The 25751-nt window shown below is 40.4% G+C and overlaps 1 protein-coding gene across 12 annotated transcripts in view; it reads left to right on the forward strand.

Annotated features, from left to right (window-relative positions):
• The window catches only part of kmt2d (lysine (K)-specific methyltransferase 2D), a 219505-nt gene that overhangs the window by 93708 nt on the left and 100046 nt on the right, over nt 1-25751 (forward strand). For 11 of the 12 annotated variants that reach the window (XM_078201292.1, XM_078201290.1, XM_078201295.1 and 8 more), the window contains 5 exons: nt 2319-2438; nt 4586-4719; nt 13243-13414; nt 16182-16280; nt 22814-22861. In XM_078201292.1, coding sequence (XP_078057418.1) covers nt 2319-2438; nt 4586-4719; nt 13243-13414; nt 16182-16280; nt 22814-22861 — 573 coding nt within the window. The remainder of the gene's footprint in view (nt 1-2318; nt 2439-4585; nt 4720-13242; nt 13415-16181; nt 16281-22813; nt 22862-25751) is intronic. The other variant, XM_078201300.1, reaches the window with a different exon arrangement.

Consider the following 25751-nt stretch of genomic DNA (forward strand, 5'->3'; position numbering starts at 1 on the left):
AATGGTATTTTGTCTCCTTGTTGCCAGGGTCAAGGATGGCAGTGAATGGCTGCAGAGCACCCAAAGGGGGGAAGTTGAGCAGCCCTCAGTCATGGTCCACATTGGTACCAATGATGTAGGTAGAAAGAGGGATATGGTCCTACAATCAGAATTTGGAGAGCTGGGTAGGAAATTAGCAAGCAGGACTTCAAAAGTAGTAGTCTCTGGATTATTCCCAGTACCAAGTGCAAGTGAGTGCAGAAATTGGAGGATAAAGCAGATGAATGCATCGCTGGAAAGATGATGCAGGGGAGAGAGCTTTAGATTCCTGAGACATTGGGACCACTGGGGTGCCCTGTACAGAATAATAGGTTGTGCCTAAACAGAGCTGGGACATATTTCCTTGTTGGCAATTTGCTAATATTATTGGGGTAGATTTAAACTAACTTGGCATTGGTGTGGGAAGCAGGAGTCATATTTTGGAGGAATACCAAGGTGTGCAGAATACTGGAAGAGACAGATAGCACTAGAATAGTTATTAGGTGGGTTCATTGTAAGGAGGAAAGTAGTAAAGTCTAAATTAGGGTTACTGTACATGTATGCGATAAGATGGAAATATGATTTTGTAGCGATATGGTGACCTGGCTTAAAGAAGGCCAGGAGTGGACATTGGATATTCTTGGTTCAGGATAAATGGGAAATGAAGGAACAGGGAGAAGGAGTGGTAGTATTGATTTATGAGAACATTATAGCGCTGGGGAGAGAGGATTTGTCAGAGGGGTCTAAAACAGAATCTATTTGGCTAGGGGAAAAAAAGTACACTTGCATTGTTCATTGTAATCAATCGGCCACCAACTAGTGGGAAAGATGTAGAGGAACAAATTTGTCATGAAATTACAGAGAGGTGCAAGATTGAGAGAGTAGTTATAATGGGGGACTTCATTCGAATATCGAGTGGAATAACAGTGTAAAAGGCAAAGTGTGGCAAGAATTCCTGTCGTTTGTTCAGGTGAATTTTCTACAGTATGTTTCCAGTCCAGTGAGAAGGGAGGCACTGCTAGAATGAGATTGGCCAAGTGTCAGTGGGAGAATATTTAGGGGACGAAAATCATTGTATCGCAAGGTTTAGGCTGGCTGTGGAAAAGAACAATCCAGAGGAAGAATAATTAACTGAGGGAAAGCCAACTTTAATGGGGTAAAAATGGATCTGACCCAGATAAAATAGGGTCATAGATTGGCAGGTAAAAATTGTGCTGAATAATGAGCTGCCTTTAAAGAGAGCGCTCTGGCACAGTCAAGTAGAAGGCCTTGAAGAGAAAGGTAAGGCAAACAAATCCAGAGCTCCTGGATGACAAAGAGATAGAAATCAAGCCAGATGTCAGATCGAAAATACAATTGAGAACCAGGCTGAATATGTAAGGTTCAGAGGGGAATTCAAAAAGAAAGTGGAAGCAGAGAGAATATGAAAAGAGACTGGTAGCCAACATAAAATGGAATCCCAAAGTCTTCTATCAGCCTAGTAATAGTTAAAAGGTGGTAAGAGGAGGAATGGGGCCGATTAGGGTCCATATATGACACTGGGTGAATGATTCTGCTGGAGGCCAGCACATACAGGACAGGCCATATTGCTATATTTACAAGTTGATAAGACACCAGGACTGGATGAGGTGCATCCAAGGATACAGAGGGAAGTGAGTGGAAATTGTGGAGGCACTGGCCATAATTTTGCATTCTTCCTTAAACTCCGGGATGGTGCTAGAGGACTGGAGAATTGCAAATGCACCCTTGTTCAAAAAGCATGTAAAGACAAGCCCAGCAACTGAGCCAGTCAGTTCAATCTCTACAGTGGGTAAGCTTCTAGAAATAATAATTCGGGTCAAAATTAGTAGTTAATTGGACAAATGTGTTAAGGAAAGCCAGCACGTATTTGTTGGGAGCAAGTTGTGTTTAACTAAGTTGCTGGGAGTTTTTTTGATGAGGTGAAAGAGAGGGTTAATGATGGTAATTGACGAAAGACACAATGGTGACATAAGGGAAAACTTATTCACGCAGTGAGTGATTAGGATCTGGAATGCATTGCCTGAGAAGGGTGATGGGGGTAGGTTTAAGCGAGGCACTCGAGGGAATTGGGTGATTATTTGAAGTGGACAAATGCAGGGCAACGGGAGAAGGCAAGGGAATGACACTAGGTGAATTATTCTTCGAGGCCAGCACATACAGGACAGGCCATATTGCTACCTCCTGTGCTGTAACCATTCTGTGATGAATAGAGGTGAGTTATGAAAGGAAAGTGATGCTTATAAATAAGAAAGAACAAATGCTTTTTTAACATTTTTCAGGAATTGGTGGATTTATGGTACGGCAAAGGCAATCGCGGACAAAAAATATAAATAAAGCTTCTATAGCACAACCTGGAATGTCCACTGAATGTCCAAACACTGAGAGCAACAAAGAAGAAGGTGAGTTTATGTTTGTTTGGGTCTAAAATCCAAACATGCTTCTAAAACAACCAAGAATGTAGAGCATTTCTCCAAATGAACAGTCTAAGGCTTTGTTCTCTTTGTAAAATAAATGTTCTCATTAAATTGTTCTGATCTCAAAAATTAATTTTGCCTGTTCTATCAACATGCAGATTCCAGGACCTATTTTAGCCTACAATGTCAGATGTATGCTGATTTATTTTTATCTTTAGTGGTGGTAGCTCTTCTGAAGTGATACACTGCCGCTAGTTTTCCTTGATCTGCCTGACTCTACATTTCTACTTCTTCCCTGCTCCAAATTGGTCCTCTTCCCTATTTCTGCTCTTTACTCCCTCACAGCTTTTAATTGCTCTTCACCATGTTTCCTGTGGTATCCCATCTTCATTGAACTTCTTCCTCTATTTCATGTTCAAATTCAAATATGACCTTAAGGGAGAAACAAAACTTTAAAATATCGCTATTCAAAACCATTAAGTTAAACCCTTAAATCTGCTAACAGCTGCACATTTTCATTCCTCATGATCTATAATGGTTCTTTAATTTCTAATATTCGTTACATTTTTGAATTTTTTTTTCCTGAAATATAAATCAAAATTTTCTGAAATGTTCTCAGAAGAATTTTCTTTATGTGTATGTTTACAGCCCAAAGAAGGAGACACTGCTAGATTTGGTTCTGGAGACTGAGGTGGATCAAGTATCAGTTGGGGGAACATTTAGGGAACAGTGATCGTAGTTTTATAAGATTTGGTATGCTATGGAAAAGGACAAGGAACAATCTGGAATAAAAGTATTTAACTTAGATGGGCACTAATTTCAGTGGAATGAGAATGAATCTGACCCAAGTTGTTTGTAGGTGGGAAAGATGGAAGACAGCAGTCTTCAAGACGGAGAGTGTTTGCTTGAAACTTTGTTCTGGGTTATATTCAGTGCCAAAGCTGTGCAAGGCTTCTATAAGTATAATTGTTTTTGACCTCAGAACCTAGATTCAAAGATGTTTACAGCACAGAAGGAGGCCATTTGGCCCATCATCTTCATGCCAGTTAACAAAGATCTGATTACACGAATCCTATTTTCCAGTGCTTGGCCCATAGCTTCAGAGGTTATGGCACCGCAAGTGAATATCTAAATACTTGTTCATGCTACGGGAGTTTCTGACTCAATCACCCTTTCAGGCAGTGAGTTCCAGGCTCCCAGCACCCTCTGGTTAAGAAGGTTTTTCCCCAACTCCCTCTTAGTGTAAATCTATGCCCCTGGTTACTTGTTCTACGAATGGAAAAAGTGTCTTCCCAACCAACCTATCTACACCCCTCAGAATCTTATACGCCTCTATCAGGTTCCCCCTCAACCTTTGCTGCTCCAAGGAAAACAGCACCAACCTATTCAATCTTGCCTCATAGCTCAGACACTTCAGCCCAGGCAGCATCCTGGTAAATCTCTTTTATACTCTCTCCAGTACAATCACATCCTTCCTATAATGTGACCAAAATTGTGCGCAGTACTCCAGTTGTGGCCTAACCAGCGTTGGGTGGCCGAACCTTGCCCAAGCTTCTGAAAAAAGCTCTAAAGAGATCATGCTTTGATCTATTTGATGCGTTCTGTAGGGCAAAAACTATCCACAAAAATAAGTACTTTTTGATTCTTTGTCTCAAGACTGTGTATCCATGCTCCCCAGTACTGCACTGATGCATCAGCTCAGATTAAATGCCCAAGCCCTTGAACCTATATCTTGACTGAGATGAAAGTGTTGCCAATTGAATAAACTGCCACTGCAATTGAAAAGGCCATGAGTACATCTCTAATGTTCTCCATGTTCTAATTGAGCCATGCCAAGGGAGCGTAAATATTGGCATATATATTTTTCAAACAGTTAGCAATTTGTGAGGTTCATTTTGTTTAAATCTGATATTACAACTGCCTTCAGATGTTATCAAAACCAAAACTGTGAGGGAGCTAAACAATTATTCCAAGGACTGTCATTAATTTAGAATTCTTTAGTGACAATGATAACTCTTAACTCTTGATGTAGCTCCTTTGCACAGGTAGGTAACCAATGTCCAATCCTTATCTGTGGTATACATTGTTAATAATTATTCCATGAACAATCCCAACCTCCTTGATTCTTGTAGGTACTCAGTCAGAGCTTCCAGCCGAGGGTGCCAGTGAAACACCTGTGATAGGAGCAGATGTAGGCGAGAAGGCAAAGAAACGGCAACGTCGAAAGAAAAGCAAGTTGGAGGATTCCTTTCCAGCATATCTGCAGGTACTGGCATTCTGCTGTGCACACAGGTGATAATACAATTCTGATAACACTTGTCAGAGGAAAATGTCTTGATGAAGATCTGGAATGCCAAGTTTGTAGCTAAATGATTTATTCCTGCAGAAATTAACATGATTGATCCCACAATCTTTTGAATGTCATTTTTAACTGCTCTTCCTGATCAGAAAACCCTGTTTCATGTTTTTTGTTTTCTCAATCATAATCAAATGTTTGTAGGTAGTTGGTTGCAAACATAAGGGCCGAAAGGGTTAAATGCTCAGTGTCTACAATATTGTTTGCTTCTATTGTTATTGATCTTTCTCCACAAACTGTTCATTTAGTTTTACAAAGCTTCAGAGCAATTGGTATGTTTCAAGCATGCTATGTCATCCAGGCAGCCAAGCCATAGTCTAGCCAGACCCTCAAGTGGAGGTATACAGGCACATGACAGATTTTCCGATTAATTCTTCATTTCTGTGAAGATGCACTTGACCTTTGACCAGCACTTCTCCATAATGCTGTAGTTGCAACCAACAGCTGCTTGCACGATCTGTCTTACTGTTTTGTGGCATTGCACTGTAGTTTTTAAAATGTTGTAAGTGTGCAGCTAGTTGTCTTGAAAGTTAGATTGTGAGAATTGGTTTTTAAATGTTTGAGTGGTAGAGTATGCTTCCTACTGCTGCAGGTTATCTAAATGTGGTTTGGGGCTCTGGTACTCTGTGGGGCAGAATTTATTTCAAGTGCTATATTTTGATCACTTTAATACATAGGAAAACAATGCAGAAGTGTGTGCACAAAAATTATCTCATTGCGTTATGTATTTAAAATGTGGCAATAATTAGAAAGCTAACTAGTAATGACTTGGTTTAGAGTCAGAGATTAGTTAAAGTACATATGATTTTATTTTTATGTGGGAGCTTTAACCTATGTGGATATTATTTAAGATGGAAGAAAATGTCTATGCCTTGTGTGTCCATGATGCAAGCTGATCACCTGAGAAGATGGCTACTTCCAGATTATTGAGAAGTAGCCTGCAGTTCTTTGTCTGGTTCCTTTTCCAGATTTTTACTGAAGTTTTAACATTGCTGTGATCAGTATTGTAAATGACCAAATACTTGGTGAAAAAGTTAATTTAGAATTTCAGCTTTTGTCCCAGTGTCTTTTGAGGGTCCATTTTTGTTTGTTTTAAATCTACTTGTAATAGGAATATTGAGCAAATCTGTCCAGTTTTGTGACTGTCGATCAATTTTCTTCATTACACTTGTTTTTTGGTAAAGTCTTGATTTTTTTTCTCATTCTTATTGGAAATTAATGGAAGAAGACAATATCTAATCGCATTTCACAAAAGCTTCCTGCTTCCAAAAATTCTGACCTGTCATATTGCAGCAAGAGATCTAATCAGTTGCATTGTCGCAAAAGGGGCAGCAGAATCTGCATTTGTCAGTCGCGTTGCAACAGAGGGCACCGAGCCAGTCGCATTGCAGCAGAGGTGCCTGTCCGGTCGCGTTGCAGCAGAGTCCCTGGCCGGTCACATTGCAGCAGAGGGTGCCTGGCCAGGTTGCTTTGTAGCGCAGCAGAGGGGACCTGGCTTGTCGCATTGGAGGAAAGGGGACCTGGCCTGTACATTGCAGCAAAGGGGGCCAGGCTGGTTGCCTCAGAGAAGACCTGGCCGGTCGCATTGCGGCAAGGTGCGTCTGGCCGGTCGCATTGCGGCAAGGTGCGTCTGGCCGGTCGCATTGCAGCAAGGTGCGTCTGGCCGGTCGCATTGCGGCAAGGTGCGTCTGGCCGGTCGCATTGCGGCAAGGTGCGTCTGGCCAGTTGCATAGCATCAGAGTTGCATTGCAGCAAGGTGTGCCTAGGTAGTCGCATTGCAGCAAAACAGCTATGTGCAGAAATATAGAAACACTGCAAAAATGAGGCCAGCCATATCATAGCAAAGAAAATTGAGTTGCCATGACACTAAGACTCGAACGCTATTTTATGTAAGTGTTACTTTAAATATTGCAAATTCTGAAGTGAGCGGGATTGCTTTACACTCTTGAAATGAAATGGTAGATTACTCAACTTTTTGAAAACGGCGCAAATTTTATCCGACACTTTGGGGTCAATGTAGAGGTAGTTGTTTTATATCCATGCGGAATAATGAAAGCTGTCTTTCTTGCTGTAGCCCCACGGGTTCCATGGAATGTACTCTGCTTCTAAAAAAAATGATAGTACTTTAGTTCTTCCAGACCTGCAGCTCCATCACCCTGGTCTATTAGCCACTAATATTAGAAATGCAGTTGATTTACCTTTGTCTGAACGTTTGCATGATTTTTTGTTCATTTTTGCCTAATTTCGTAACTGATCATACCCGGTGTAATTTTCAGAGCTTCCTCTTTCTCTGCAATCAGAGGCTCTTCATGCTATAAGTGTCAACATCGTTGTAACCTTATCGTGTGTGTAGATTATCTTTAAGCACTTCACATATAATGAATAACTGAAATACCATTACTGTTGTGTTGCCAAATGCAATTGCTCTTTTCGGTGCAGCAAGATCCCACAAACAGCATTGAAATAATTTGTTGTGGCTTACTAGATAAATGAGAGATATTTTGTGTTTAATAAGAATTTGGGTTATAATTAGTGCATCATTTAGGAGTTGTTTGCAGGCGTATCTGCTGACTGTTGCAACTTCGGTATCCTGTTGCCTGTTATGGCATTGCAACAACTTTAGCACAAATTTGTATTGAAATTTTACAGATTTCTGGAAAATTTTCATTTTGTATACAGGATTATACTAGTGGTGAATATAAAGATTATTAGTGAAGTATTGTTTATTTCACCAACATTAGTGAGTTCGATCATAGGATTGTGCAAAGCATCGCTTTTTAAATTTGAAACTGGTCAAATTGCACAAAAAAACACAAACTTGAGGCTTCATGTTGCATCGACCATAACTTTAGCCATCAGATTATAACTGGGAGTAAATTTATTTAGCCAGGTCATAATGGAAGTGGATTCCACCACCCTTTGTTTAAACAATGGGTCAGATAAGTTGTTGGCTAAAGTTACTAGTAAGCTGTAATTCAAAATGAGAATCTATTTTTTTTATTGTTGTCCCTCCCCCTTCAACTGAAAAATTATCCTTAAATTTCTACCTAATGTTTCTGGACATGGTTGGATCCCACTACTTAATGGGCAGGGGAATAGCAGTTTTGAGAATTTGCTGGGTTTAGAACTCTATTTTGCTTTTGGTTTTTAAATGGCTGTAGAGTTTCTTGAAGAAGCTCTCCAGACATCTTATTTGGAGGAATTCAAATGGAAGTGTCCATATGAATGAAGAAGAAGCATCAAAGAGTGGATGAGATGAGGGCAAAGAGGTTGGGACCAGGAAATAAGGTAGGTTAGAGAATGGTGGTTTCACCTCTGGATCCTCCATCTCAAACTCGAATAATGAAACTCTTTGCTCTGCTGATGTAAAAGACTGTGTATTTCACTTGCTCAGTCGCTGAACAATCAGGGAAGTCCATTAAGCCGGAAGCAGTGTACCTGTTTTCTCTCGGGTTTTGCACATTGATAACACTGAAGCTAATTTAATGTTGGTTCTCTTGTAGGAAAAGCAGGGCACATCATTTTCTTAACCTGTATATGCAAGTTGAATTCGTTTTCACCGAAACCAGAAAACCACTGGAACGGAATACTTTTGAGTATTGGTGCAACCATACCCCAGTGGGAGGGGGGTGTGTGAAAGAGATGGTGTTAAAAGTGAAAGCTTTGTTCTGGAAGTATTTCTCAGTTTGCATTTATTGTTGGTTGCAGGATGACATTTTGTAACTGGAAAAACATTAGCTAGATATTTTTAGTAAAGCTGTATGTAGTCTTTGCATGTCCTTATTTCTAACAGATTTCTGTGCAGTCGTGTTGCATGGCGCTAATGGGAAAATACATTAGTGTCACTACATGTTAATTTTATCACTTCTCTTGCAACTTTGTGAAACTTTTACTTATTGTGCAATACAGGTTTTGCAAAGCCAGCATTTGCTTTTGGACCTGGGACATGATTTTCTATAATTTGTCATATTTTGTCAGTCAGGGTCTATGTCACTGAATTGATATCTGACTCATCTTTGAATTGGTCCTGTTCTTTTTCTCTCTCACTCTCTCTGCACATTTTGCCTTTGATCCTTCCCTGTGCAGACATTATTCAAAATTGCCTTCACTGTCTACTCAACAGCAGACTTAATTATGAGAGTACATTGGAAATTCTTTCAAGTCCATGTGGCTTTCCATGAAACATGGCAGAGAGAGACCTTGAGTTCCAGTTTGTCTCAGCATAGCTCCAGGTCAAATAATCAAACATGCCAAATTGTTCAGCATAAATACAGTTGAGATGTGTTCCATATCGTCACGTAAAGCTGGACCTATGTGTTGTGTGTCTACCAAGGTAGTCTCTTGGCCTGAAGCTATAGGTATTCTCAATGGTGCAATTTTTCAGGTTCTCAATGTCTAATGATTGTAGAGTTTGAGTTGCTAAACTGTTAATGCATCAATTGATGCAGTTGTATCTGGAGGGAAATTGACATGCGTGCACAACACACAGCTTCCGGACTACTCCTAACCATCAGCACTGACAAACATTGGTCATCAAGCTGATACCAAATAGATTCCAAGTTACAACTGATGTTTAGTTTTCTACTGGTGCTGGCAATGCTAAAATTGGCTAAAAGCAACGTGTCATTGTTGTGCCTTCAAAAGTAAATCTTACAAATGTAGATTCTTCAGAAATGTTCTTAAGTGTCTTCTCCCAGTGACACACTGAGCTGAGTCATACAGACCAGGAAGGTTCCAGGTTTGTGTTGAGTAGGATCATGTTCATGGTGGCATTTGTAGTGCTGCATTTGGCCTAAGCACCACTGGTTTATGGAGAAGCAGTTTGGCCAAGACTTTTGGCAGCACAGATTCTGGATGTCAATCACCTTGTTAAGATAAGCTGGGGCCCACCTCTGCCCTTCATGATCAGAAGTTGCAAACCTTGATTAACTCCTGTTAACAGAAGTTCCTGGATTATGTGAATGCATTGATATTTTAATATAAAAGATCTTCAGGGCTGTGGGGAAAGATTCTATGCCTGTGACAGATTAAATGTGGCTCATATGGTCATGATGTCAAATAGAATGATGCCAGATGCTTCTGTTCAGGATCACATTGATTAACTGGGTCACAGAATAATTCCTGATGGCGTGTATTTTGACTTGATTGGCCCAAGGTCATCCTCCTGGTTGCTTCAGCACCTGGTGGTGGTTGGGTTAGTGAAGGCAGTCCAGACAACAGCTGAGCAGAGTAGCAGACTGGTTAGTTGGTCAGTATTGCAGTTAATGTGGTGCAGGCAACTGTTGTTTAAAGCTGATAGATTTTAACTGTAGTAATCAACCAAAGACCAGTTCATTGTCATGTTGCAATGCCACAGCAGCACAAAAAATGTGAAACTTCCATCTTCAGGCTATCAGTTTTGTTGTACTGTTGGTGCTTTTGAAGGCTGCATATGACTGATGCAGCAAGAGTAATGCTTTATTTTACTTCTGTGGTAACATTGCAGCAATGGATGTAGATACCAAGGCAAAGGAATTGTTCAAAGTAATTAGTGTTATTTCTGACTTGCAGATAGACTGATGTCCATTCATCAAATGGGTTTTCATTACAAATTTGACATTTTCTTTGGATGTTTGTAGATCTCTGAAGCATGTTTATTTCAATTAAAAACGACCAGCTCAGTTAAAGGTTCTGTTGATGTGAATTTGAGCCCTTTGCCATCAGAATTGTTTGTATAACACTCAAATTCTAAGCCATAAAACATACTTGACAAACATCTGGTTTAGTATTAAATACAATGGTCAGTTGGTTTCCAACATAAATATACTCGGCACTGTCACTATACAACAATTAAAATGTTTGTAAATCATCTGGCACATTTAGGTCAGCCGGCAGCCTCTGCCACAAAACCTTGTGGTTGACAAAAACGCTGGCATTTTTGCGATCAACAGAGGATATGTAAAATGGTCTGTTGAATCTTCTACTTATTGTGCTAATAGTCTTGTAGGAAAAATCAATGGTAGAGTTCTCTGGCATGAAGCCAAATTGTTGGTGCCTTTGAGACTAGAGGCATTGTACGCTTCTGCTGATCAGGACTAATGCAAAACCTTTGCCAGGAGTCAATGACAAATCTCATAATATATGGAGCACGTGAAGTGGCATCCTTCTTTTAAAAAGTAATAAGTATTGTTTGTAGCAGTCAGGAAATCTGCTCTTTCTGCCATAAAAAGTTGACTAAGTATTAAAGTAGATCCACCATTTGCTGACCACTGAGTTTATTCATAACCTGAGTGAGATTGCAACAGTGTGGATCTTCATATTTTCAGCTGGCAAATTGCTTGCATAACTTATGTCTGAATGTGAATTTAATTGGATTTTCAGTTACACTTGATGTAAGTTTTTAAGGAAATTTGAGAATAATGATGAAAGCCAGTTGAATTGAAAACTGGCTTGACACTAGGAAGTGGAAATTGGTAAATAAATGGAATAAGTTCTGGACGCAAGGCATTGATCAGTATTCCAGAAAAAAAATTATACCATGTTAAATAAATTGGGCAAAGCATCTTTATTCCCAAGGAATCTTTTGGAATGCAAACTATTTACAGTGACCAAAGGTTAAAATGTTTCTGCAAGCAAGTTGCACAAATAAATGTTGTCGCTCCTCTAACTCCTCCTGTCTCCTGGTTAGACCACTGACACGTGTTCAGCAGACAGTAAAATGTTGCAGCAACCTCCCATTAATGCCCTACAAACGAACATGGATTGCCATTCTAGTATGATGCTGTCCAGGTAAATGTAGACATTCTCCTCCTTTAGGAAATTATCTGTATTGGGACCCAGTAGTAACTAAGTACCAGCAAAGTTTAAAAGTGATGCTTGAGGCTCCAGTGCATCCTGATATGCCCAGACTTTGAAGGGTTTCATTTTGCGGCAGAGGAGCCCCTGCTCCCCACTATCTGCTACCATTAATTACCTCCATGTTGTAGTGCTAAATCAAACTTTTTAGTTGAACTGGAGAAGTCATAGGACCAAGTCTGAAATCTGAACCTAATGACCAATGAATATTGGGAGCTGCTCAGGAATGTTGCAGCTCATTCCACTGGGATTGTTACTTGTGCTGGCCTGCAGTGGGTTTCTTTTGAAACTTCATTTTTCTCTTGCTTTGAAAGGAAGTATTGCTCCATTTATTGTCAAAGATGTAACATGCCATGTAACGAGAACCGAATACCATTTATCATTCCACTCTGTTTTATTCAGTAACAAAACATTAATTAAACCCATTAAAGCAGCAAAATTACAAAAAAATGCTGGAAATATTCAGCAGGTCAGGCAACATCTATGGGGAGAGAAGCAGTGTTAACATTTCAGATTTTTGTTTCAGATTCCAGCATCCGCAGTATTTTGTGTTTATCTTAACATTTAAGGTATCTGATCTTTCACTGGAACTGGAAGAAGTTAGAAATGTAATAGATTTTGAGCAGGTGGGGGTGTGTATGGAAAAAAGGAAGATCTGTGTTAAACAGGAGAAATTAATGACAAAAGATTTCATGGTGCAAGCTCAAAGGGAGTGGTAATGGGACAAATAAAGAAGCGAGGTGTGAATGGCAGAATCCTGAATAACTGCCGCCCATAAGAAAAGGAAATGAGAGAAACAAGAGGGGAAAAGAAAGCAACACGTTTAAACAACATAAAGCAAACAGGGTTGTCGAGAATGTGCCATTGTGTTGCATACTAACTGGAATAGTGCGTTGTACACATGCTTTTGTGAATTGTTGATCAGACAGCTTAAAGTGATGAGTGCTCTCGCACTGCTGTGTCTAAGCCAGTATTGATGTTCTGTCTTCGAGAATGTCATCTCTTGTTTGCAATTCAACTTTTACACATTTGTCTGTGGAGTTTGAACAATGAGGAAGAATGTTACGTTACCTTCCCTTTGGTTTGGTGTTCCTCATCCTATTGTACTTCAGCCTCCATATACAAAGCTTCCTCCATCTAATAGAGTGCAACTTGGAACTTAATTTTAAGTCTTGTATTTAACCTTCTGATTATCAACTCTTTAAATCTGCTGCAACCTTCTTTCAAGCGAACTGAGATATGCTCCCAGAATGAGGCCTATATATGCAGTGGAATGGGGAAAGGTCACGTGACTCTCATGGCCTTGTGTGGTGCCAAACTTTTAAAAGGTACACAGTCCTGGTATTTTTGCCACCTCATTTCAACGAGGACTTATTTGTATGTGGATTTTGAACTACCTTCAAAAAATGAGGATGATGGTATCTAAGGTAGGTAATTTACATTTGTTGTGCTATGTCCCACTCTGCTTTTAAAAATGAAGATTCTGATGTTAGACATAATGAAAAATAATTTTTTAAGTGTGCACACTTAGAAATTTTACTTTCCGGTATTATTTGTAGGTTAGCAGAGATTTTTTTCTTAACCTTCCATATCTGACAGGAAGCGTTCTTTGGAAAATCACTGCTGGACAGCAGTCGGAAAGTTTGCCTCAGCTCAGAGGGTTTCTCTGATAATGAAAGCACTGAGTTTCCACAAGCCACGCCTCAAGCGGACTCGGCACCTCAGCAGAAGGACGTAACTGATGAAAAACGTGATGGAGCCCAGGAAAGGGGTGAGAGACTCAAGAGTATTGACACTGTTGTTCATGTTACCTTTCTGGGCCTTATTTTACAAGATTAAATCTGACTACTGTGGCAAAATCCTATAAATCTCTGCTGATAATCATTGTACATTCCAAATGTTCTGGGCTGACTTTTGAAATAGCTGCAATTTTTTTGAATAAGTAAGTAATTGTAGTAATCAAGTGAAAAGCACTTTGAACAGTCCAGGATTCAAACCGGATAGTGGCTTTATTCTTGAATATTTATGGAGAAAATGCTTATTCTCCTGAAAATGAATGCAGCGGAAGGAATACTATGTGGTTTAAACACAGTAACAGTTTTAACAACACCAGGTTAAAGTCCAACAGGTTTATTTGGTAGCAAATACCATTAGCTTTTGGAGCGCTGCTCCTTCGTCAGATGGAGTGGAAATCTGCTCTCAAACAGGGCACAGAGACACAAAATCAAGTTACAGAATACTGATTAGAATGCAAATCTCTACAGCCAACCAGGTCTTAAAGATACAGACAATGTGAGTGGAGGAGGGAGCATTAAGCACAGGTTAAAGAGATGTGTATTGTCTCCAGACAGGACAGTCAGCAAGTCCAGGAGGCAAGCTGTGGGGGTTACTGAGTGTGACGTAAATCCAACATCCCGGTTTAGGCCGTCCTCATGTGTGCGGAACTTGGCTATCAATCGAGCCAAGTTCCGCACACATGAGGACGGCCTAAACCGAGATGTTGGATTTACGTCACACTATCAGTAACCCCCACAGCTTGCCTCCTGGACTTGCTGACTGTCCTGTCTGGAGACAATACACATCTCTTTAACCTGTGCTTAATGCTCCCTCCTCCACTCACATTGTCTGTATCTTTAAGAACTGGTTGGCTGTAGAGATTTGCATTCTAATCAGTATTCTGTAACTTGATTTTGTGTCTCTGTGCCCTGTTTGAGAGCAGATTTCCACTCCATCTGACGAAGGAGCAGTGCTCCGAAAGCTAATGGTATTTGCTACCAAATAAACCTGTTGGACTTTAACCTGGTGTTGTTAAAACTGTTACTGTGTTTACCCCAGTCCAACGCCGGCATCTCCACATCATGATATCCATTAAAGCCAGCATAAAAACAGAAAAGAGAAAATAGACCAGTAACTGGAGTCACATCTGACATACAGGAAGATTGTGGTTGTTGAAGGACAATCGTCGCAAGTCCCTGGGGCACTTTCTGCTCGCGTTCCTTAGGAAAGCATCTTTGGCCCATTCATCTTCAATGTATTGGCTACAGGCTGCACTTGCCTCACTCTTCTGTGACCTCTACCACTGAGAAGGCTTCGAGCAGCAATACTGTGAGAACATCATTTCCGAATTCCTTTCCCAAATTGTGCACTCTCCTGGCTTTGACAAATATCACTGTTCTTTCACTATTGCTAGGTCAACATCCTAGCATTCCCTATCTAATGCCATTGTGGGAGCATCATCACCACAAGGACTCTAGAAGTCCAAGGGGAAGGCCCACCACCAACAGCTGAGGGCAGATAAAGATAGGCAGGCAGTAAATGGACCAGTCAGTGCCGTCCACGAGTAAATATTAAAAAGTCTACATAGGACGAAGGAGCATTTGACCCTTTGAGCCTATTCTACTATTCAATGAGTTCATGGCTGAACTGTTTGTGGTCTCAATTCCACTTTCCTGTCTGACCCCCTTGACTCTCTTGTCCATCAAAAAACTATCTAACTGAGCCTTGAATAAATTAATGACCCAGTATCTGCTGCTTTCTGTGGAAGAGAATTCGACATACTTAAAGACCAACTGGGAGAAGAAAATTCTCCTTGTCTTTGTCTTATATGAACTGTGCCCCCTGCTTCTTGTCTCCCCTAAAAGAGGAAATATCCTCCCAGTAGCTACCCTATCAAGTCTTCTCAGATTATTCTTTTGTTTCAATATGATCGCCTCTCATTCTTCTAAACTCTCTTTCTTCTAAATTCCAATGGGGAGTTTAAAACTAAACTCTAACCTGTTCAACCTTTCTTCATAGGTCCTTTATCCCAGAAATGAGTGGCGTGAACCTTTGCTGAACCGTTTCCAGCACAATTATATCCTTATTCAAATAAGGAGACCAAAGCCATGCACAGTACTCCAGATGTGGTCTCATTAAGGCTGCAGTAAAACGTCACTACTTTTAAATTCCATTCCCCTTGCAAATAAATGCCAATATTCCATTTGTCTCCCTAATCGCTTGCTATATTGTGTACCATCTTTTTGTGATTCATGTACCGGGGCACCCAGATCCCTCTGCACAACCAGTTTCTGCAATCGCTCTCCATTTCTATTCCTGTCAAAATGGACAAGTTTACGTTTTCCCACATTGCGTTCCATCTGCCAAAATTTTGCCCACTCACTTAACCTGTCTATATCCTTTTGCAGGCTCTTTGCCTTCTGTTGACAACTTACTTTCCTACCTATCTTAGTATCATTGGCAAATTTAGCTACCATATATTTGGTACCTATTGGAGGATTGATTTTGGGTTGTTGTGTCCTCCAGTGATCAGTGCTGGGACCATATGTTACTAATCTACATAGATGATCTGAATTCAGAAAAACAATGCTGGCTGGTCAGATTTGACTTTGAAAGATAACAATGAAATGAGATCAATGAATTAACATAAGACAAGCCAATGACTTCATTTAGTATCTGTTGAACTGATTTTATTTCCTGTTGACTTGTAACCGAGGCTTAATTTTTCTGTATTAATAAATATTTCCAATTCATTCTGACAGCTCCTGATACAAAGACAATCCAAGGCCCCACAGAACACAATGGAGATTCAATTCCAGAAGAACCACCTAAAACTGAAGAAACTCAACCAGATGGAATGGGTAAGTAGGGAGGATCAGAATATGTGAGATTACCATTTTTTTTGAGATATCTAAACAAAATGCGCTGTTGCAACTGCATTCTCCTCCCCCCCCCCCCCCCCCCCCCCCCCCCCTCGGTTTCTGTAGCATCCTGAATTAAATCCAAAAGCTGGTTGCGATCAAATTTGGATTTCTAGAACAGATAAGTGCACTATGCAAAGGCTATTGATTTCAATTCCAAATTAAATTTGTTATCCCCCAGTAAACAATTTTGGTTACAAAGTGCAATGTGTTATTGCACTATTGCAGTGTTCTATAGAACAGTGGGGCAAGACATCCAGCCAGAATATGGAGCGCTTGCTGATATGGGAAGAAAAGTTGTAGCACAACTGTTATAAAGTATGTTTCTGCAGGTTTTAGTTCTTATATTTCTCATGGTTGTGCATTGAATGACTTTGACAGGTTTTGAACAGGGCAGCCATCTTGTGTTTAGGTGTAACATGTAATACAGAAAAATCTAAAAAGGCAAGCATCTTTTTTAATGTAACTAAAGTAACATTCGTGCCATATAAGTGCCAGGCAGTGACCATCTCAAAAAAGAATCTAATCATCGCCACTTGACATTCCTTGGTATTGCCATCGCTGAATACCCCAACATCAACATCCTGGGGGTTAAATTGACCAGAAACTGGATGGGACTAGCAGTATTAATACTGTGACTATAAGAGCTGGTCAGAGGCTAGAAATCCTGCGGAGCGTAACTCACCTCCTGACTTCCCAAAGCCTGTCCACTGTCTACAAGGCACAAGTCAGGGGTGTGATGGAATATACTCCACTTGCTTGGATGAGTACAACTCCAATAGCACTCAAGAAGCTTGACACCAGCCAGGACACAGCCCACTTGATTGGCACCCCATCTACAAACATTCACTCCTTCCACCACCCATGAACAGTGGCAGTAGTGTGTACCACCTACAAGATGCACTGCAGCAACTCACCAACTCACCAAGACTCCTTAGCCAGCACCAAACGCAACTGCTACCATTTAGAAGGACATGGGTAGCAGATGCACGGAAATACCACCACCTGGAAGTTCCCTTCCAAGCTACTCACCATCCTTACTCGGAAATAAATTGCTGTTCTTTCACTGTTGCTGAGTCAAAATCCTGGAGCTCGCTCCCTAATAGCACTGTGGATGTACCTTCGGCACAGGGACGGCACCATTTTAAGGCAGCTCACCACCGCCACCTTCCTGTGGGCGATTATGGATGGGCAGTAAATTCTGTCCAAGCCAGCGACGCCCACATCCCATGAATGAATTTTAAAAAAATTAAAAGCAGTATGTCTAGTACCCGTTTCCTGTTGGTCACTCCACAAGTGTCAAACTGCAAACAACAAGTGTCCTTTCTCAAAAAGTACAGAGAACCAAAAGCAGTTTTTAACATGTAAAGGTTTCTCCAGCAATTGAAAATAGCTTAATTGACAGGGGCCTGACTGACCTTGCCAATCATGTAACCTGCAGCCTAAAGAGCAATTAAACTTTTAAGTTAACCAGTACTTGCTTAATATTCAGATTTTGTAGCCTTGAAGGGATGTAGCTTCAAATAATATGTTGTGAATCACGTGGCATGATGCTGCTTTTACTAAGCATTGTAAGATCCAGCTGAATAAGCAATGGAAATGTAAGTGATGCCGTGAGCTGCGCTATTTAATTTAGTTATACTCTTGCAATACCCATGTGCACATTTGGAAGTCAAGAAACCTTGGCTTTGCCAACCTGTGCCTAAACTTTCTGAACTTGGGTAAGTGGGATGTATCTCTGCAGGAAATGTATACAATTCACATTGCACAAACAGAAGCCCCCCAGGTGGGTATAGAGTTTCAGCAGCATGATTTGAGTGAGGTTTCTATGGGTCTTAGACACCTGCTGACCAAAAAACAAGTTTCTGTAGTCTCAATCCTGTTCCTGGTGGGCCTGGTTCACAAGAATTCAATCGTGAAAGACCTGATGTAGAAGAATCCCTGACTTTGATCTGCGGCGAAGTGAAGTACGTGGACCACCCTAAATCACATTTGCATAAAGCACAGCAGATGCACACGTGGAAAATTAAAAGCTCCCAAGTATGCGACTGGTCAACCAGACAGACTGCCTGAATCACATACGAAGGAGGCATCACAGCAATCCACTCCTACTGATGCAATTGTCTGGCTTAACCCATCTGAATGTAAAATTATAGTTGTTGCTATACATGTGCATCAACCATAAGAAGCTACCCTAAATTTAGCACTTATTGTCAGTGTCAGTCAGACAGACTGATGGATGGTTGGTATGTGGGGGGGCGTGCCCAAGTGGTGCATCTTGTAAAGTTCGGGCTGAGGCACAATATGGGAGTAGTGTGAAGGGAGCTTTGTTCTGCCTCTGCCTGTGCTATACTTTTCATATGAGTGCATGATGCTGACTGACACTGGGTGTCTGAAATAGAAATTGCTCTGTTCTGCATCACTGCCATTGCTTGCATTGAACACAAAATTGTCACTGTAAATGCTTTCCTGTTGAATCTATATTTTCCACTTTTTCCATCTGACTTTGTTTGTTACGTTGTGATTACACTCAATTTTACTTGCCTCTCATTGGGTCTTTGCTTTTGGTTTTCATGTTAGATCATGTTTTTCTGTACTTCACTCTGAAACCCCTCAAATCAGTTTTCTCAATTGCCACCACTTGATTGTTGTTCCTCTCTCCTGCCTTCGACTGCAGTGGCAGCTGTGCTTAGAGAAAGGGACACAGAGGGTGGGGGAATGAGGGAAATAGGTATATAAATAAGGGAGAGAGTGAGAATGGGTAATACTACAGGCTGGCGAAGGGATTGAGAGTGGGTGAGGGACTGAAGAAGGCAAAAGAGAGAAGGGAAGTTGAGGACCATGACATGCTTGTGAGGAACTCCAACATCCATATTAAAAGAATCTTCCACTGAAAAACTGTGCCCGAACTTGCTGCTTCATGCCCCATCCACCAAAGATTGCCTTCTCTAAGCAAGCACAAACATACTCGCCCACTGTCAGGCCCCCTTTATGAAGACTACCTTTCTCCAGTGCACTCTTGCACTTTTTCCCCCGTCCAGTGTTTACTCTGCTCACACTCTCATCTTCGCTCAGGCATGTTTGTTCAGATGCACACCAAATTTAAGACAACCTTCCATCCGCATACACATGACAGTTTAAGAAATATAAATGTTGCATCTACACACGAGAGATTCCAGTTACCCATGATATATTTTTATAGGAATATTTTTATATATGCGAAAAAACTTGCAATATGCATTCATTTTTTCAACTCAGTTTATTTTACTTTATTACATTCTCCATCACATCATGTAAAAATAGGCACGCAGTTGTGGATTTGCAGATTCTAAAAGTACTATTAACAGTACTTTATATTAAAAACACAATTTGATATGTGCACTGTCAATGTAAATCATTGATTCTCATACTATACTGTGCATTACTTGAAATAAAAGAACATAAGACTCAATGTGAGCAAAATAACAGATCTATGTGCGCATGCTAACAAATTTCCTGTGGAGGTAAGTACTCATGATGCACAATTGTATGACTGGCAACTTTCCCAAGAAGTAAATACAAGACTTGCAAATTATTGGCTGAGATCTAGTTCACATTGAAGAACCAGGGGAAGATGAGGATTTTTTTTTAAATGCAGCCAATCATGAGCTGGAAGGCTCTCCTTGAAAGGATAGTGGAAGCAGATTCAATAGTAGCTTCCAAAAGGGAATTGGCTATATACTTGAAAAAATTGCAAGCCTATGAGGAAAGAGCAAAGGAGCGACTAAGTGGCTAGTAATTGCATAGAGTCAGCTCCAGTATGATGGGCCAGATGGCCACCATTTCTGCTGTATCATTTTATAAGAACGCAGCCTAACAACTGAACAGGGTTGAAACATAACATGCCGTTACTGGGACTATAATCAGCAAACTGCAACCAACTTTTTTTAAAAGAAGGGACTGGTGGAAATTACTGTAAATCTTAGATTGCTGGCTTTTTCAATCATTGATAGAGGGTAGCAAATGTCATTTACAGCAAATATGAAAATTTAAGTAATTTCCAAAACACATTTATACAGAAAATTGCCCAACTCTATTTGAAATACAATACATTGCTGCGTGATGCCTAAAGTCCATTTGTGACCTGAGCTTTGAGTTTGGTTTTCAGTCCACTGTCTGATCCTGGTGGATCTGTGAGCAATGTACTTTTTTTGGGGAGGGTAGGCTGGGAAAAAAGCCTCTCCCTGCTACTCTGTCTGTTTGTTTTGTGTTGATTTCTGACTCACTTGTCTCCAATTCACGTGCTGATTTCTACCATGCACGCCATTGTTCATGTATATTTGCCGCACACACCCCCTCCCCCACCCCCCATGTCTAGTGCACTCTCTGATCTGTCTGTCCTTTAATATAATTTTCAATCGATCATGACCTTGTTGCCTTGCACAAATTCCTGAAATGTGTTGGCCTTCTGATGCATATACCAATGTTGTCAGAACAAGCGACTGATCAGATGAGCAGCAAAATAGATTAGGGAATGTAAGGACATTTAAAGAAATAAAGGCAGAGAAATTAAGTAAATTCCAGCTAAATAAAGATGAGGGGATTCATTCAGCTCATTTTAGTTTGTCCCCTGAGATGAAATGAAAATTTGCATCATGTCACCCAAACACTTATTTATCTTTGTCTCTAATAACCCTATTTGGAAGAGTTGATCTTTTCATGAAAAAGTGCTTTGTGACGCAAGTCATTAATTTTCTTTTCAGCAGTTTTAACTTATGCCTCTTGTGTTTAAGTAATGCTCTCCAGTAGCATTACCTATGATATTTAATATCTTGTATGCTTCTATCATGTCTCCCACAGCCACCATCTTAAGTTTTTCATTGTAACCCAATCTTTAAGGAAGATTGGATGAACCAATCAAGTAAATAGCAATAAATGGTGAAGATAAAGAGGAATTAGTGAGATGGAAATATTATAACATCCCGTTCCTGTTAATGAGATACAAAACTTTTTTTTTAATGGAACAGAAAGCCAATCATTTCATGCTGAGGTTTTTCTGCCCTGGAACCAGTAACTTGGCAGCAACGTAACTACTCTGTAATTGACCTCCAAGAATTTACAAGCTACTGCATTTACCTACATATTTGTCTGTTTTGCCCAATTCCCCACAGAGAGTACTCGAGGGTACTGACCGTAAAATGACCGGTCATGTTAGTAACCGCTCTATCTTAGCAGCTAACCACTGAGCTCTAGACTACTCAAAGCAGTGCCACAGGAGATCACCCAGTAATTTATTTCCAGGCATTGAATTGCTATGCCTCATGCATTCCTCGGCTAATTCACATTTTCTGAAAAATGCTGAATCAATGTAGTAATGTACTTTGAAATACAGAAATTGTATTCATAGGTTGGGGGGGCGGGGGGCATTATCTAGTTTTTCTGAAATGACTTAAAATCTGGCATGGAACTCGTATGCCATTAAAGATCCCTGCAGTTCTCTAACTGGCTGTTACTGTTGGAAAACCTATAAAGATAAATTGGTAGTTGCGGGCCTGTTAATTTTTCTTGTCAGTTGTGTAGAGACATGCCCGTAATTGGCCTATTGAGAGAGCAAGTTAATGGACCATGTCTTCTCCCTTACTTTCTAATGACATTCAACTTGTTTGAAAAGGTGCAAACATTCTTGGAAGGACATGACCAAGTTCTTGTTCCCTCACAATGGAACGTTCTAATGGTTGGCTTAGATGAAAACAAACAAACCAGTTGCATCTAAGAGTGAGTGAGTTAGCCTATGTTACACCTGGGCAGTGGGTTGGAACAGTACCGTTACTTCCTTAGATTATGTATTAATTACATTGATTTTCTGCAGCCTTCTATTCCTGCTTTAAACTTCAGTTATTTAGAAACTGCATTGTAGTCAGTACTTACTTCACTTTGTGGTATTCCTATTTCACTTCCAATTGCACCTTGTTTACTTTTTTTAATCCTTTCCCTGGATGAGCTTTTGCAGAATTGGACTTCAACTGAGATCAATCTACCTTGCTGTCAATTTGACTGTAAAGGCAAGACTTCTTTCACATACTTTGTTCATTCAGCACATTGGGCAACCATTCAGGACCTTTGTGAGTGCATTCTTAGCTGATGATCTCACTGTAAAAGCCAGGCTCGGATCCATTTGCACAGTCCATTTATTGCTTCATTTACATGTGTATCTGTGGTTTTAGTCTACTTGTAATCGGTTACACTGACCATCCAGCTAATTCCAGAATCCAGGCTTTCTGGCTAACCTGATAACAGTTGAGACCCCTGAAATGCTGTAGGTCACTTTGACCTTTGTTATGGATCTTGTTTGCTTTGTGCCGTGCACAGTGATTGGGCTGTGTTATTAGGGTAGGAATGGTTGTGGACTTTTAGGTTGGAAAGGGTTAAATGGCTTTTGCTTGCCACTGTTCATTTTTTTCCCTTTTGTTTTTATTGTACTTTTGGGTTTTTAGGTTTCGATCTCAGTCCTTTCCACGCAGACAGCTCCCTCTCTCCCTTTGGTAAGCAGTCAGACCCTCTCGCCACTCTTTGCGTGTTCACGTGTTAACATCAGTAGTTTGTACCTGGGTGCTTGTATGTCTGCTTGCGTTTTCATAGAAGATATTCACATGACATCACCAGTCTATTCAGCAGGTTACTGGTCAAGTGCTAAATTTTTTTTAGCATTTGTGAACATTAAAAACCAATGAAGATTTTTTTTGCTTTCCTGCCTTTTTAATTTTCTGAAATTTATCTGTAAAATGCATGTGAAAATCAGTTTGCATTCACAAAATATCTCCAAAGTAACAATTGTGACCATAGATTGTCCTGCGTCATATTTTATACCTAATCAAATATTTGTATTGTTATGAAGGTGTAGTAGCTAGAATAAAAATATGTTGAGGCATGGGCGTTTTCCCAGTGACTATTGGTAGTCTAAGCATGTACAAGTCATGTCACTGATTCTTGATCCAAATTCCATCCATGGTGACAAGTGGCAAAATTTGCAAAAGATGAATTTTGTTTGCTCCTCAATATATATTTGTAACGAATTTAGCAACTTGTAAAAAGTATTATATTGGTTCCTGATGTCCAAGTTGATAAATGCACCACCCCGTGGTGTGATCCTGAGTCTTAGAGTAGAGGGCCTGTGCTTATTAAGCTGACCTCAGGTGGGTTGCAGTTGGTTCCACGTTATTCTCGCTGCTGATCACCACCAAGTAGCTCTCAACTCCAGTGGAAAGTGTGCACTTGCAGATTTTGAGTGAGGTCAGCATTGGGCTTGGTTGTAATCAGCTCTAATGTTGAATTGTCTACAGAACTTTAGTGTGAACAATGGCTGCCTGGAATGAGTTACTGGAGGGTTGTCAGCATCCAAATACTGTAAACCAGCAAATGTGAAGTGCCGTCAACAGAGGAGGGTGAAAATTGGGTTATAGGAGATTTTTATAGGGCATGTAAGAATGATCAGTATCACTGGTACAGAACAAAGTATATTAATGGGTTTGGGGAGTTGATGCTATTGTATCCCAGCCAAGCCAGGCACAAGGAACTGAATTGGCAACTGTTAATTGAAATTCCCAGTAATTCGCAAGTGACTTATTTATTTTGTTGCGTACCCTGCAGTGTTGGGCAATGAGATGGCGTCATGGTTGCAAAAATAAAGATGAAATTGTGTCAATTGTGATTAGTGCAGAGCTTCAATAGAATTTGTGTTGACTGTTGCCCTGTGCATGGTTTCTATGGAGTATGGTGGCACGGTGCATATCTTCTTTCAAATTTTTATCATAGGTTCAGTGCAAGTGGGTTTTTTGTTGGATTTCTTTTTCATATTTTCCATCAAAGCAACCTGCAAAATCTTTTAACAGTTCATGTAAAGGTTTCTCAGCCTGTGTGAAAATAGCATGCTCAACTGGGGTACTAGTTAGAGTGCGATAAACTGTTGAGAACTGGCAGATTGGTTGAAGCTTAAAGCATTAAGAAGGAAGTATGTGCACAAAGAATTAGACTCAATGATCTATTAATTTTCAACCTGTATTTTAGTAGGCAAAGGCAAATTTTTGAAAAAAGGTTTGAGGATATAGTGAGGTAATCTTTGTTTCGCAATCTAGCAGACTTGAGTTTACCAGGACAGCCATATGTCTTGCGTCTGCTAAGTTCTGTTGGAGATAGCTCCGTAAAGTGCTTCGCAGAATGTAACTTCAGCCAACCAATGTGGAAATGGCTAGAGACAACTCTGCATTCCTAGCTCAAGAAGGATGTGTGGCACTCTGAAGGGTAAATAGGGAAGAAAGCGTTTGTGGTGGTGGGAGGGGGGAAATCCTATTCCAAAGTTGAGCTGTTCATTTTTTATGCTTGTTTTTGTTGCTTGGCTTCTTAATGTGTGCCTTTAAAAAAATTGATTGCTTTCACTCATACACCTTTCACCTGTGTGGACAGGTTGTTTCCAGTTGTGGACTTATCCAGAGCCACTTATATGGCACTTCCTCTTTCTCACCACAAGATAAATTAAATTTATTGATAAATTATATATTGAGACTAATAATGCTGCTTTTCTGTGTTGTAACCAAAAGGCAAGTCTATCATAATTGGCCCCAATTTGTTACTTCCTCAGAAAGTTGGTGAGAATTGTGCTAAGCAAAGTTAGAGATACTGCACAATTCCATTCCTGTTTCAAAAAATAATGGCTAGTCCTGTATTTAAACTTTTGCGTACAAAACACAAGCTTCAAATAATGTTACAAGTTCCAGAGGCAAGTGGAACAGCATTGACACTTTGCAGGTACTCTGCAGAGATTTTAGATTAATTCTGAATATTGACATGTCAGTATTGTAAAGCCCACCTTCCTGACAGGCACCATTCATGACCTTGGTGAATATGCAGTCACTAGTCTGGTTTGAGTACTGGCAGTTTATTGCCCACTGGTACTCTCCTCTTATGGACTGTACTCTCAAGTACATTCCCCTTTTTAGTTCACTGACCTAACGGCACGGCAGCACAGTGGTTAGCACTGCTGCTTCACAGCTCCAGGGACCTGGGTTCGATTCCCGGCTTGGGTCACTGTCTGTGTGGAGTTTGCACATTCTCCTCGTGTCTGCGTGGGTTTCCTCCGGGTGCTCCGGTTTCCTCCCACAGTCCAAAGATGTGCGGGTTAGGTTGATTGGCCATGCTAAAAATTGCCCTTAGTGTCCTGAGATGTGTAGGTTAGAGGGATTAGTGGGTAAAATATATAGGGATATGGGGATAGGGCCTGGGTGGGATTGTGGTCGGTGCAGACTCGATGGGCCGAATGGCCTCTTTCTGTACTGTAGGGTTTCTATGATTTCTATACAAAGTAACCATTGTGAGGGGTGGAACTTGGGCTCTGAAAGCTAATATTATCACCAAGTATTCCCTAAATTTAATTCATAC

This window comes from Mustelus asterias, chromosome X, assembly GCF_964213995.1.
Source record: "Mustelus asterias chromosome X, sMusAst1.hap1.1, whole genome shotgun sequence".
Taxonomy (NCBI): Eukaryota; Metazoa; Chordata; class Chondrichthyes; order Carcharhiniformes; family Triakidae; genus Mustelus; species Mustelus asterias.